General features: G+C 43.0%; 2 protein-coding genes across 2 annotated transcripts in view; one reads left to right on the plus strand and one right to left on the minus strand.

The window, feature by feature from the left end:
- DUSP19 (dual specificity phosphatase 19) overlaps nt 1–4,236 on the minus strand; it is a 67,784-nt gene extending 63,548 nt beyond the window's left edge. The window contains exon 1 of the mRNA XM_030209717.1: nt 3,821–4,236. The gene's annotated coding sequence lies outside the window, so the exon portion shown is untranslated. The remainder of the gene's footprint in view (nt 1–3,820) is intronic.
- A 415-nt stretch (nt 4,237–4,651) lies between these two features.
- The window catches only part of NCKAP1 (NCK associated protein 1), a 234,916-nt gene continuing 225,634 nt past the window's right edge, over nt 4,652–13,933 (plus strand). The window contains exon 1 of the mRNA XM_030209048.1: nt 4,652–4,928. Within this exon, the coding sequence (XP_030064908.1) occupies nt 4,821–4,928 (108 nt within the window). The 5' untranslated portion in view covers nt 4,652–4,820. The remainder of the gene's footprint in view (nt 4,929–13,933) is intronic.

The raw sequence follows: 13,933 nt of genomic DNA on the forward strand, positions 1-13,933 counted from the left end.
CAACGTTTTAGTGTCCAATGATATCACTGACGCGTGATAATGTCACTGGAACGCACAAATTGAAATGTATAAGTCCTGAGGCGTTTTTTTTTTTTTTTGCATATCTTTAGTGTTTTTCAGGAGTAAAAACTACAGAATCTGTAATCAATTTTTATTTGTGATGAGTTTTAAGAATTCTGACATTTAAATATTGAGTGTGCTGGGAGACTAATAAGAGTGAAGCTATTGTAAAATCACTTAAAACAGATTTTTAAGCGAGACATTGTGGCCTTCTTTTTAAATCAATGTGTTTTTTAGGAGTTTTGAAAGTACAATTAAGCTGAGCAGTGACCTATGACCCCCACACAGGTATCTCAAACAGCAAGTACTAGTACAGCTGTAGCAGATTAATCACAATTTGCTGCTGCTGTATAGAGGAAAGGTATGTGTTTAATATCTGCTTTTTTCAGCTGATTCAATATCTGCAGTGCTTGCTGTTTAAATTATTTTTAATGGGGGATGGTTTTACGATCTTTTAATAATGATTCTTATTTGCCCTTAGCTTTTAACTATTAAGCGATAAGATTTGGATTATAGCTGTTCAGTATTTGAGGTTTTTTTTTTATTTTCTGCCTCCTTTTTATCTATAGGCATGTTTTTAGGAGTTGGTATTATGACCAATATTGCTTTTTATATATGTTTTTGGCTAAAGTCTGGTTCATGATTTGTTTTTTTCAAATTATTTATTTATTTATATTCATGAGTTTTTTATTTTATTTATACCAACATGTTTTTTAATGTATCTATTAAACAGTTTTAACAGCTCCTGATGCAGCCCTTGTGTGGGCAAAACATGGCCTTGTTGGGCTTTTAAGTATTTCTGTATTTATGCTTTTATATGGTGAATAAATGTTGGACTTATCGATCTGCTGTTTTGCTTCCTGTCTTGAATCTTATGGATCATCTGCCCATTTGTTTCCTAGGATTGAAATCTTGGCACCATATATAGAATTCAGGGATAGGTTTTTTACTTTCACTTAAAAGTACAGTGAATAACACACAAACATAAGTATTAAAACATACATTTATTTTTTACTTAAGTACTTTGACCTAGTACTTTAAACAACACTGTATATAGCAGTGGTTACAAACCTGATCCTGGAAGTACCCTAGCCAGTCAGATTTTCAGGATATCCACAATGAATAGTTATGACAGAGATTTGCATGCACTATCTTCACCACATGCAAATCTCTCATGAATATTCATTGTGGATATACTGAAAACCTGTCTGGGGTGCCTCCAGGACCAGGTTTGGGAACCACTGGTATATAGTAACATAGTAGATGACGGCAGAAAAAGACCTGCACGGTCCATCCAGTCTGCCCAAGAAGATAACTCATATGTACTACTTTCTGTGTATACCTTACCTTGATTTGTATCTGTTATTTTCAGGGCGCAGACAGTAGAAGTCTGCTACTTTCTGTGTATACCTTACCTTGATATATATCTGTGATTTTCAGGGCACAGACCGTAGAAATCTGCCCAGCACTACCCCCGCCTCCCACCACCGGCTGGTGGTAGTAGTATTTGAGGTACAATACAGGGATGGTCCCCTCTTCATAGCACTTGGTGGGGTAGACTGGAGGCAAACATGTACATTTATGACACCAAAGATCATCTATGTGCTCCAAATCCTGTTATTTTACCTCTCCGGGGAAAAACAGATGGAAATGCAACTGGCAAAGTTTCTATGAAAAAATAAACCTCCACTAATATTGCTATATAAATTAAAGCTTTGCTAGAAAAACCCCCCCAAAATCAGGATAACAACAAAATGTCAAACACCAGTTCCAGTCTAAACACTACTGAACGGGAGACAGGTATTAGTGATATTGGGAGAATGAAACAATCAATCAAGTGTAAATTCTCGAATGATACGGAAAGCCTTCAGTAAATAACACCTTAGCATCCAGCTACTGGTCCATGGGAGCGTATTTCAAATGAATGTAGTCTTCCCAGAGGCAATCATTTAAGTCAACTATACAGTATTGGGCTTCTGTGTGTATAGTGCCAAATAAATGTGCAGTAAGCAAATTACAAAACTTGCCTTAAATAGTCCAATGCTATTGGATATACAAAGGCTCATTTTCAAAGCACTTAGACTTACAAAGTTGCATAGTAACCTATGGAACTTGGTAAGTCTATGTGCTTTGAAAATGTGTACCAAAGTCTCTCAGTTTGTTTATAAGTAAGCCCCAGTTTCAAAAATGTGAATAAATGGGTGAACATCAATTGTCTCCAAACTCCCCTGTTGCTTTCCTACTTTACCAGCTTTTCTTAATATTTCCAGATACTGTTATTCATTTTCCTCTTTCTGCAATTTCTTTTTTCCTTACATTTTCAGTTACTACTTTTGCGAACCAAAGAAGCTTTCTTTTTCTCTTACTGTTAATTATTTTCCTTAATACAGCTCATTTCAGTTTTGCCCATTGCTTTTCTATTTGTACCTGTTCCCATCCAGCAAACAACTCCTTGAGGTATTCCCCCCTCTCAACAAGTTTTTTTTTTATTTTGATTTGTTATTTTAATCTAGAACCGTCAGTTCTGAATGAACACTTTCCACATCCGTTTTAATATTGAATCACACTATACGGTATGGCAACTTATCTCCAGAGTTGTGCAATCACAGAAGCCTCTCTCATATAAATCCCCTCATCTGAGAAGTCTTATGGACTGATTGCTCATTAATCGAAAGAGAAGTCTGTTCTTTTTTATTACTATTGCTCTTCTAGTATTAATTAGCATTATGCACTTGTGATTAAGGTAAATCAACGGTGGAACGCTATTTATTTATATTGAAAACATGAAGGTGCAGCACAGGCCCAGCTCAAGGGATTATGGTGCCCTGTGCCAGTTTGCATTAATGTCCCCCTCCCCACCAACGCTGTGGGTGTGGCTTCTTACCCTCCCTCCTTTGGTCCAGTGACTCTCCTTGCAGCGGGTTACCATATGGCTCCAGAAAAAGGAGGACGGATTGAGCCAGCTGGGTTTTACTTCCATTGCTTTCCATTGAAAGCAATGGAAGTAAAACCCGGCTGGCTCAATTACTTCCATTGCTTTCCATTGAAAGCAATGGAAGTAAAACCCGGCTGGCTCAATCTGTCCTCCTTTTTCTGGAGCCATATGGTAACCCACCTTGCTACTACTACTACTTAACATTTCTAAAGCGCTACTAGGGTTACGCAGCACTGTACAATTTAACATAGAGGGACGGTCCCTGCTCCTCCCCTCCCCTGTCCTGTAAACTGTGTACAAGTTGATGGTGGTACACCAGGTTGAATATAGTTGCAAAAAACACAGAAAGGCGTTATATCAAGTCCCATCCCATTCCTTCTGCTGGATCCTACCTCCTTCAACATATTTCCTGTGGACGAGATCATGTGGCTGAGGGAAGAGCAAGCGTGAAGACTCAGGTTGCTACTGGCAACTTGAACATTATTTACAAGACCGTGTGGGGGGTGGGGAGGAAAAGAGAAAGAGATGCTAGACCAAAAAAAGGGAGAAACACAGGACCCACCATAAAGAGATGGCTTAATCCTTAGATCCGGTGAATTCAGAGGCTGGGGATTTTGGTGCCCTAAGCCAGTGCCTCACCTGGTCCAATGGTTAAACTAGCCCCTAGTGCAGCTGAGCAGCTGAAAAATTTACTGCAAGTAAGTACCATCGACGTGTGGAGCATTTTACTTATGTAGAGACATAAGTGTAACTCTTACGTTGTGTTATTAAAAAAAAAAATGAAAACATAATTGAGCTTGAAAGTAATCTTTACCCACCACTCACCTGGATCCCCTCCTCATTCACTAACTTCTTTCCTCATCAACCTTCTTCCGATGTTGGGCCTCGATAGGTCCTATCATTTTCAGCCCTTAGCAGCTGCCTCTCACATTCCTTAAAACTCCCTTCGCTGGATCCTCCGCCAAAAGGAATTCATGTAATTGAGGTAAGAAAGAACACCCTCACCCCAAAACAAAAAAGCTCCAACTTCATAGACGCCAACTTTTCAAAAGTGATAAGTCCAGTGGAAATAACCCCTCCAGGGACACTATTAAGGAGTTTACTCAAGCACACACAGTACCCACGGCGCTAGCTTCAACCATTAAAACACCAGAAAATTACCGCCAAACTCTAACACAAGAAATCTGCAAAACCAGAACTGGCTCCCAGTTCCCAGCACTCCCCTACTTTCGGCTCACAGTAAACATAGTGTTGTAGTAATACACTCCCGGTTTTTTTTTTTTTTTTTTAATGGCGAAAAGGCTGTCACATTTCTAATAGCCGTTGGAAGGAATAGTGAACCTTGACAACCTAAAGAAATGAACAGAGCACAGAGGGTACCATCCATAAATCAGAATTTTCTTCAACAATAATCCAACCAGGAGACGAGTAAAATCACAAACATATTCCTCATCCCACCCACTCTGCTTTTCCTTCCCCCACCCCCCTTACTCCTCCTCCTTTTTCCTTCTTCCTTCATTTGTGTAGGATCAAGAGGGGGCGTGAAAAGCCAGCGCGTGCGCGGTACTTGCCGCGGGAATCAGCCTCGTTCTGGCTGGGCTGCGGCTGACGTACGCCACGCCTAGGACAGCTGGGGAGTGGGAGCGAGCGCGCAGCAGGGTTGTTGGTGTTTGGCGATCGAAGAGCGGAGGCGTCACAGCGCTAGCAGGAAGGAAGCAGGAGCGGTGCTGCGGTATTCCGCAGCTTCTAGCCCTTGCGAGCCTTTTCCTCGTTTTCTCTCCCAAGCCCTGCGGCCGACTCACGGACGCTTCTCACTTGGGGCGGCATGTCGCGCTCGGTCCTGCAGCCTAGCCAGCAGAAACTGGCGGAAAAACTCACCATTCTCAATGACCGGGGTATCGGGATGCTGACCCGCCTCTACAACATCAAGAAGGTAACGAGGGGTGGCGGAAGCGAGGGAGGGCTGAGAAATGCGCAGGGAAAGTGGTGGCCTCCGCTGGGCCTGGCCTGCTATCAGGGGGTCTTTTACTAAAGCTTAGATTGAGTTATCTGTAGCAGGGCCCATGGGAATAAAATGGGCCCTGCTGTAGATAACTTGAGCTAAGCTTTAGTAAAAGGCCCCCTCAGTGTCCTGCGCCCCGCTTGGGCGGTGCGTTACAACCCGGTGCGATCGTACCAGGGAGCATCGTCCTGCTGCCGGGGTGGGAGGCAGTACGGGTAGGCGAGGGAAGGGTCAGATCAAACGGATATGGTAGGGTGCAGAAAACAAGCATTGCTGAAATGATGGGGGTCAACAGCTCATTAATCCGGGTCTCTTTAAATGGTTGGGGTTCCTGTATATAGGGCCTGTCGCAATTGATGATCCCACGCTCAGAGGTGGTAGCATATTGGTAGTTGGGGGGGAGGAAGGATCATACTTAAACGCTTCATTTTCGGATCGTTGTTATAAACATGCTTTTGGAAGTTACTGCAGACCTTAGGTTTCCAGTCTTTCTCTAATTTGGGTGTTAAGGGCAAATTCATTTGTATTGATGTGGATGCTATCAATTGCCAAAGAATTAGCGACAAAAAGCAGCATTTTTTTCAGGCTTAACACATACATAAATAATTGGCTTTTTAACTGTTCAGTTTGAATGTTTGTCTTAAACTTCCCATATCCATTTTCTTTTATTTAGCAGACTCTTTGGTGATGTATATGTAGGTGTTTAGAAGTTGCCACCCATCCTGCAAAACTGGAAAATACTGTCCACTATGTTGCATGTTATCTTGTCGTAGGTGATATGTGAACCAGACAATATGTACATATGGAGGCTAATTTTCAAAGCACATAGACTTAATATGGGGCTCATGTTTGAAAGAGAAAAATGTCAAAGCCTCGTTCGATGTTTTTTTTTAAACCTATTATGTAGATGTCTATCTATGCAATTCGTCAGCAGTGCATCCAGATCACAAGGGGGTGGGATGAGAGTGGGCTTAGGGCATTCCTAACACTTGGCACATTTTACATCTATAACAGAACAAAATGAAAATGTCTAGGGCTAAAACTTCAGTATTTTGATCTAGATCTGCCTTTACAATGATAAGGAACGAAAATGTGCCCTACATGATCAGATGACCACTGGAGGGAATCAGGGATTACTCCCACCCCCAAAAATGTGAATAAAATATTATTTGGCCTCTATAATAACCTCAGATGTTATCGCTAGGTCTGTTAGAGCAGCATGCAGGTCCCTGGAGTAATCTAGTGGTTGGTGCAGTGCACTGTAGACAGGTGGACCCAGGCCCATACTTCCTCCTACCTGTTACATTTGTGGTGGAAACTGTGAACCTTCCAGAACTCACCAGAAACCCACTGTACCCATATATAGATGCCTCCTTCACACATAAGGGCTATTGTAGTGGTGAAGAGTTGGAAATAGTGGGTTTTGGAGGGCTCAGCAGACAAGGTAAGGGAGTAATGGTGAGATGTGTACCTGGGAGCATTTTATGAAACCCACAGCAGTGCCCCCTAGGGTGCCCCTTTGCTCTCCTGAGATGTCTAGGGGACCAGTCTGCTAAAATGCTGGCCCCTCCTTCATCCCAATGGCTTGATTTCCTATGTTTTTTCACTTGTACTTTTTTTTCTGAAACTGGTTTGATAAGTGCAAAGAGCACAAAAACTTGATACAAACGGTATTTTCCAACAAAAAGATAAATATTTTGTGCTTTCAATAACGGTTATGTTTTCTATTCGGATTTGGGACATTTAGCGCAGAATGTCTAAAGTCCAACTTAAATGTCATATTGAAAATGCCCCTCCATGTAACTCTGTTAATCTGTGTTCTTTGAAAATGAGCACCATAGTGTTTTATAACTTACACATGCACTTCTGTGTGCTGCCCATGTTCATGCCCACAGACAGTGTACCATCATTACATCTGCTGCTGTTGGGATTTATTTGGTTTTTGTGTTTGCGTTATGATGTTTGTTTTGTTTTAATTTTATTTTATTCAACATGATTATTGGTTTATAATCTGCTTAGTTATAGGCAGCATATCAATGCATGAATATGGTAAAGGGAATAGATGAACATACCAGAAGTTTAACATGCTGCAATGATTTGTTTTTCAGTCCTCAAGGCAAAATTAAGTTGTTCTGTGAGATGGCAACACTAATACACAAATATTCTCTCACAGATAAGTATATAGCAATAAAATTTGAGGTGAAATTTTAATCTACAGAGACTTCAGCAGTGCCCCTTGCCAGCGTTTTACCACTGATGCAAGATATTTCAGCACCTACCTCCTCATCAGACTCCTGTAATATATATGTCGTAAAAAGCTTTAACTTCTGCTAACTTCTGATGTTTCAAATAACTTCAGTGAATATTAAATATTAGATACTCATCTCATGTTCAAATGGAGCAAATATATGTAATGTCAGACGAGGAGACAAAAACATCCGAAACGTTCAACATGCATGTTTCGTCTCCACAGGCTTTTTCAAGGACTGTCCTCAAAATCATCATTAGTGCCAGCTCAGCTCCATTTTGGTGCTAATGGTGATTTTGGGGACAGTCCTGGAAAAAGCCTGTGGAGGCGAAACATGCATGTTGGATGTTTTTGTCCCCTCGTTTGAGATTACATATATTTGCTCCATATGAACATGTGATGAGTAATATTTATTGAAGTTATTTGAAATATTAGAAGTTAGTGGAAGTTTAAAGCTTTTTAAGACATATCGTAGGAGAATGATGAGGAGGTGGGTGCTGAAATATCTTGCAACAGTGGTAAAATACTGGCAAGGGGCACCACTGAAGTCTCCTTAGATTAAAATTTCTCCTCAAATTTTGTTTATTGCTATATTCTTACCTGTGGGAGAGAATATTTGTGCATGTGGTTTGTTTTTCACTATCGACTAAAAGAGAGCCATTTTATTTTTTGCAGGGTAGGGACAGGAGAGTTTTGAATCTCTCCTACTAATTGAATTAACTTTCTTAGGTTCATGAGAATTTTAAATTTTATTAAATAAATAAAATATGATTTGACTACCATATGCCATTTCAATTCTCCATTGGCCTATTACCTCCCAGCAATAGCTAGAGAATTAGTAGTGGAATTAGTTTATCAATCGTTGTGCTTGGTTTGATTTCTTAGACTCATTAATTGAAATACTGGTACTCAAATATATAAGGCAAATTTCACTAATGTATCTTCATATGTCTGCCAATCACATTATACTTATTTTCTGGCAAATATAAAAATTGTCTTGCTTGTCATTACCTGTGCAAATAACTCATTATGTTAAGTTTTTTATGGAAATTGTTTCAGTAATGCCATGTTCCCTGCTGGTTTCCTAAGTAAAATACTATATCTAGAAACAGAGAATAAGGAGCTCCCATTCACAACAGGAAAAGCAGAGTAGGTCAAGAACTACATAGGTAATTCGTGACATCATTTATTATCCTTCACCTAAGCATCTTTCCTGTGAAGAAAAATCTGAAGTAGGGATCTATATGATCTCAGAAACTTATTGTTCTTAAGTTGTTTTTATGTAAGTTTAATTAAAGATGTCACAAGATGTGTAAAATGTTGATAAAACTGAATTTCAAAAATAATAAAGCAGTGTAAATATCTACTATAATTAAACTCACCCTCAACGTTCTGAGGACACTGACGTCAGTGAAGCCAAGCCCTGACTTCCTTCAAAAAGGTTCGAAGGTTCGTGGTGGTGAAGCCACCAAAATCGCTCCGGGCCCCGCCCTCAAGGGCGGAGCTATGGCAGAACAACAAAGGGGTTGGCAGGCAGGGAGGCGGGGGGAAATCTCGCGTCAAACGTCATGACGTTGGGGGCGGAGCTATGGCAGAACAACGAAGGGGTTGACCAGGGAGGGGAGGGGGGGTGTTGGCGAGGAAAGCCTTGCTAGCGCCCGTTTCATTTGCTCAGAAACGGGCCTCTTTTACTAGTCACTAATAAAAAAAATTGCTTATGGTTTTCACTATTAAACCTAGGATGTCATTACATTTAAAAATACATGACTTTTTCTGATAATGAATAAAATGTAAACAAACTTGGAGAGTCTGAAAAGTTGAGAGCTAGCCACCAACATTGTGCTCTAGATAACACAATTTTTGGTTTAATTTTCTAAGTTTGGGGGTTTAGATATTGTGTAGTTACCAAAAATGCATTGATTTAGTTGAGCTGAATAAGAGGAAATGCTGCAGGGATTGGTAGCATAGAATGTTGCTACTGTTTGGGTTGGTACTTGTGACCTGGATTGGCCACTGTTGGAAGCAGGGATGCTGGGCCAGATGGACCATTGGGCTGACCCAGTATGGCAAGTCTTATGTTCTTATGCTTCAAGAACTTTGAAAATTACTTTAAGAGGAAAAGTTGTTGATTAATGTCATTGATTGTAGTGTGGGCATTGTGGCCGGAAGAATAGTAGAGTATATGGTTTTTGAAAGAGGAAGTAAGAATCTTGAACATGCTGCTGCTTAAACCCTTTATTTACAGATAAAAATGATCTTGCTTGAAATCTGTGTCGGAGCTGCTCAATTTTATTTTGTGGAGAGTAGATAATATTGTATGTGATAAGAATCATTTCATCTTTTTTGTAAGGTTATAGTTGTAGTCAACATTTTAGGCACTCCTGGTCAAATTCTGTTTTAGTGAATCTAATTGCCCTTTTGGAATTTTACTCATTCTTCCTCATAGAACTCTTAAATCAGAAATATTCATAGGTTTTCTTGCATGAAGTGCACATTTGAGATCACCCCACAGATTTGCAATAGTATTTAAGTCTGGATTCTTTGAAATCCATTCCAAAACCTTAATCTTTAATTCTTGTAAGTACTTCATGATAGATCAGTAGAAGCAAAACATCATATAACAAACCATTCTGTGAACTGGTACACAGTCATAGGGCTATTAGCTATTTACAGGGGCTACGCAGATACTAGTTGAAGAGTTCCAGAAATCTAACATTAGAAATACCAATAGTAAAGAATTTGAAGTTGGAGTCAGTCTGGGAACGTTTCTTCTCTTTCCAAGGCTCTAAGATCTGGAATTCAATCCCAGGTTCTCTATTGGCTATAGCAAACTATACCTACTTTTGTAAAGCTTTAATATCACATTTTGATTTATTATAAATTTCTTGATAATTCTGAAATTGTAATTTGTCTTAAGATATTTGCCAGTCAAGCGCTTCAGCAACCCTACCAACCCAACTTAAATGCCTGTACCCTGCAACACAACGAAACCAAAGCTCGTAATGGACATATAATAACTCTTCCTCTCTACGATTCCATAATGTGTCTGCACACACGAACCTTATTCTACCACAACATTACTGTATTTGTTCATACCGGAATTGGCGAACGCCTTTATGGTACTATGTAAGCCACATTGAGCCTGCAAATAGATGGGAAAATGTGGGATACAAATGTAACAAATATCTTCTTGGTTGTAAACTGCTTTGAAGTTAGTTATAAGTGGTATAGAAGTGTCTATATAAAAAGAATAGAATAGTTAGTAGATAACAGAAAACTGACTTACAAAAGAATACCAGGGCTTTTTTTTTTTTTTTTCCAGCCAGTACACACTGGTACAGAATAGCGGCACCTTTTTTTTTCTTGCCTTCCAAAAGTGTCCTATCCACCCAGCTACATTTCTCGGCTTGTATTTCTTTTTTTTTTTTCTTTTTTCTATTGATGCACCAGCCATTCTTGAACCTGTGACCCTCATAGTCAGAGGCAGCTGCCTTCCAGGTAAAGCTATTCTGGGCCACATGGCTGCCTATGCTGTATCGGCTGAAAAAAGCCCTGGTTATCCCGGCCCCTAAGGTTGGCTTTGCAAGAGTATCAGCACACCTTTTATTCCTAGAAAAAAAAAAAACCCCACGCAGGATTATTGGGATACTCTCTCTCCAATAAAAGTCCCAGATTTTGTTATCGGCCCTATTTCACAGTGAGTATGTATTCTTTCCAGCTGTCAAGTGTGTAATCCTGACTTCCTTGTCATCAAGCAGATGAAGCCATTACGTATGGGTTGTGTCCATCAACCAGCAGGGGGAAATAGAGAGCACTCAACTTTTCACAGTGCCTCGTGGCCAGCTAGCTCCACTGCCTCTTCAGTATTCTGTATCTCCCCAAGCAGGGTGGCTGCAGCTTCTTCGAGCTCCATCAAAAATCTGCCTGGGGGTGGCTCCTGGCTTGCCAGTTGTTAGCCGGGGTGTTAGAGGCTATAGCAGCTTCACTTTGAAGGCACATAGGTCAGCCCTTTCCCTGCCTTACCCATGCCCCCGTGGATGTGGACATATTAGCTTGCTTTTCCCTGTCCTTTCCCACTCAGTGGATGCAGGCACATTGGTTCGCCTTTCCCTGCCTTTCCCACTTATCTGAGCCTCCGGAGTGTTTTTATTTACCTCTTTTGCCTTTGCTTTCCTCACAGCGTTAAAATAAATAAATAAATAACTAAAGTCGCGTCGCGCTTTAGCGCAGCGATCTTGGAAAAGAGGGTTTTTTTTTCTTGAGATTTTTCTGCAGGACCGGAGCTGTGATACTCGATCTAGTGAGGTAAGAGTGTTTTCTGACTCCTCCGGGGTGGGCCCGCGATCGGGACATTTTTGGCGCCAACTGCCATTTTTGAATTTTACTGCCGTTTTCAGCGATGGCTGTGGAGACTAAATGTGGCAAGCGCAAATCAGCAGCGGGGCTCTGTAATTCGTGCTGTACAGACGGTAGAGCCGGCCCGAGCATGGCGAGCGTCGATCTTTTGCGCTCTGAGCTGGCAGCAGACGCCATTTTGGATTTTCCACATGGCGCGGCCTCCGTTGCGATGGAGAGCCCTGAATCCTGGGGGGGGGGGGGGGTCCTCTGAGTGAGGCTAATAATAGAGCTGATAGCCCTGGGCAGAATCCGGGCGGTCAGGGAGCGGTTTTCTCCCCTGATTTTGTTTTAATGCTGCATAGGGCGTACATGCTTAAAAGAGCTCTTCCACAGGGATCTTCGGACCCTCTGCCGGCCCCCCCCCCCCCCCCCCCCCCCGGTGGATCCTGGCCTTTTGGAGTTGGCTTTGCCTGTTTCTTATCCTCCTGATAAACGCAGAAGGGCTAATTCCCCTTCTGAGTGTGGCGCACCCCCCCCCCCCCCCCCCCCCCCCTGTGGTCGGGCTATGAGGATTCTGAGGGGTCTGGCAGAACTTCTTGGGCTGAGGAGCCAGAGTCGGGTGCAGAATTGCCACAGGAGCTTGATGATCCATCTGCAGTGAGGATTTTCCACCGCGAGGAGCTGCCAGCGCTTATTTCAGATGCCTTACAAGCCCTCTCGATTGAAGATCCTGGGAGTGGCACAGCCTCCTCTGTTAATCCAAGGATGGCTAGTACCAGAAAGCCTGCTCGAGCCTTTCCTTTGCATGACTCCATCCAAGAGCTTATTTCGGCTCAATGGGCTGACCCCAAGGGACCTTTGAAGGTTGCCAGGGCTATGGGGCAATTATACCCTCTGAGTGAGGAACATTTGGCTTGCTTTGCAGTGCCTAAAGTGGATGCCCTGGTCATGGCTGTGACAAAGAGAACTACCCTCCCTGTTGAAGGAGGTGTTGCCCTGAAGGATATTCAAGACCGCAGGCTTGATTCAGCTCTGAAGCGGTACTTTGATTTGGCAGGTCTCACTGTTCGGGCATCTGCATGCAGTTGTTATGCTGCTAGAGCCTGCTTGGCTTGCTTACAGCAGGCAGTGGAACAGCCCGGTGATGGAGCGGAGACCTTGTCTGTAGTGGCTCCGCGGATGGAGTCGGCCTTGTCCTTTTTGGCTGACGCCCTTTATGATATGGTCAGAGCTTCGGCTAAACATATGGCTGTAGCAGTGGCGGTTCGCCGCACTCTTTGGCTACGACATTGGGCGGCGGACATGGCCTCTAAGCAAAGGTTGGTGAAGTTGCCCTTTCAAGGCCTTCTCCTGTTTGGTGAGGAGCTGGAAAACATTGTTAAAGGCCTGGGGGATTCCAAACCTCAGCGCTTGCCCGAAGATAGGCTGAAGCCTTCCTCTAAGGGTCAGGTGGTCCACTCCTCTTACAGACCTCGCTTCAGTGAAGCTAGAAGGTACCGCCCGGGGCGTGCTGCTGGGTTCACTTCGCGTGCCCGCTTTCAGCAGAGAAACTCCTTTCGCTCGGACAAACGTTCCGCAGCTGCCGGTTCAAGGCCTGGAGTTCAGGGGCGACCCTCTCAATGATGGTGCGCCGGCCCCCTCCTCGTTTCCTGTCATCGGAGGAAGACTTTCCCTCTTTTTCGAGGAGTGGGCCAAAATCTCCGCAGATCAGTGGGTCTTGGACCTGATCAGAGACGGATACCGAATAGAATTCGATGCCCCGGTGAGAGACGTGTTTGTGGAGTCCCGATGCGGTTCTGCCGCCAAACGGGCGGCGGTAGAGGAGACTTTGCACAGTCTGTGCCAGATAGGGGCTGTGACCCCAGTGCCTCCCGCCGAACAAGGTCTAGGCCGCTACTCCATTTACTTTGTGGTGCCACGAAAAGGCGGGTCTTTTCGCCCGATCTTGGACTTAAAAGAGCTAAACAAGTGTGCGGCATTTTCACATCGAAACCCTGCGCTCCGTCATTGCGGCGGTACAGCCAGGAGAGTTTCTCACATCTCTGGACCTGAAAGAAGCTTACTTGCACATACCAATTTGGCCCCCGCACCAGAAGTTTCTGCGGTTTGTGGTGTTGGGAAAACATTTCCAGTTTCGGGCCTTGCCTTTTGGCCTCGCCACAGCTCCCCGAACCTTCTCCAAGGTAATGGTGGTAGTAGCTACCTTTCTCAGGCGAGAGGGTATCCGGGTTCACCCGTACCTAGACGACTGGCTCATCAGAGCAGACTCAGAAAAAGAGAGTCATCTAGCTACAGCCAGAGTGGTTTCAGTCCTTCAATCTCTGGGCTGGGTCTTCAATATGGCCAAAGG

This window comes from Microcaecilia unicolor, chromosome 7 (assembly GCF_901765095.1).
Source record: "Microcaecilia unicolor chromosome 7, aMicUni1.1, whole genome shotgun sequence".
Lineage (NCBI taxonomy): Eukaryota > Metazoa > Chordata > Amphibia > Gymnophiona > Siphonopidae > Microcaecilia > Microcaecilia unicolor.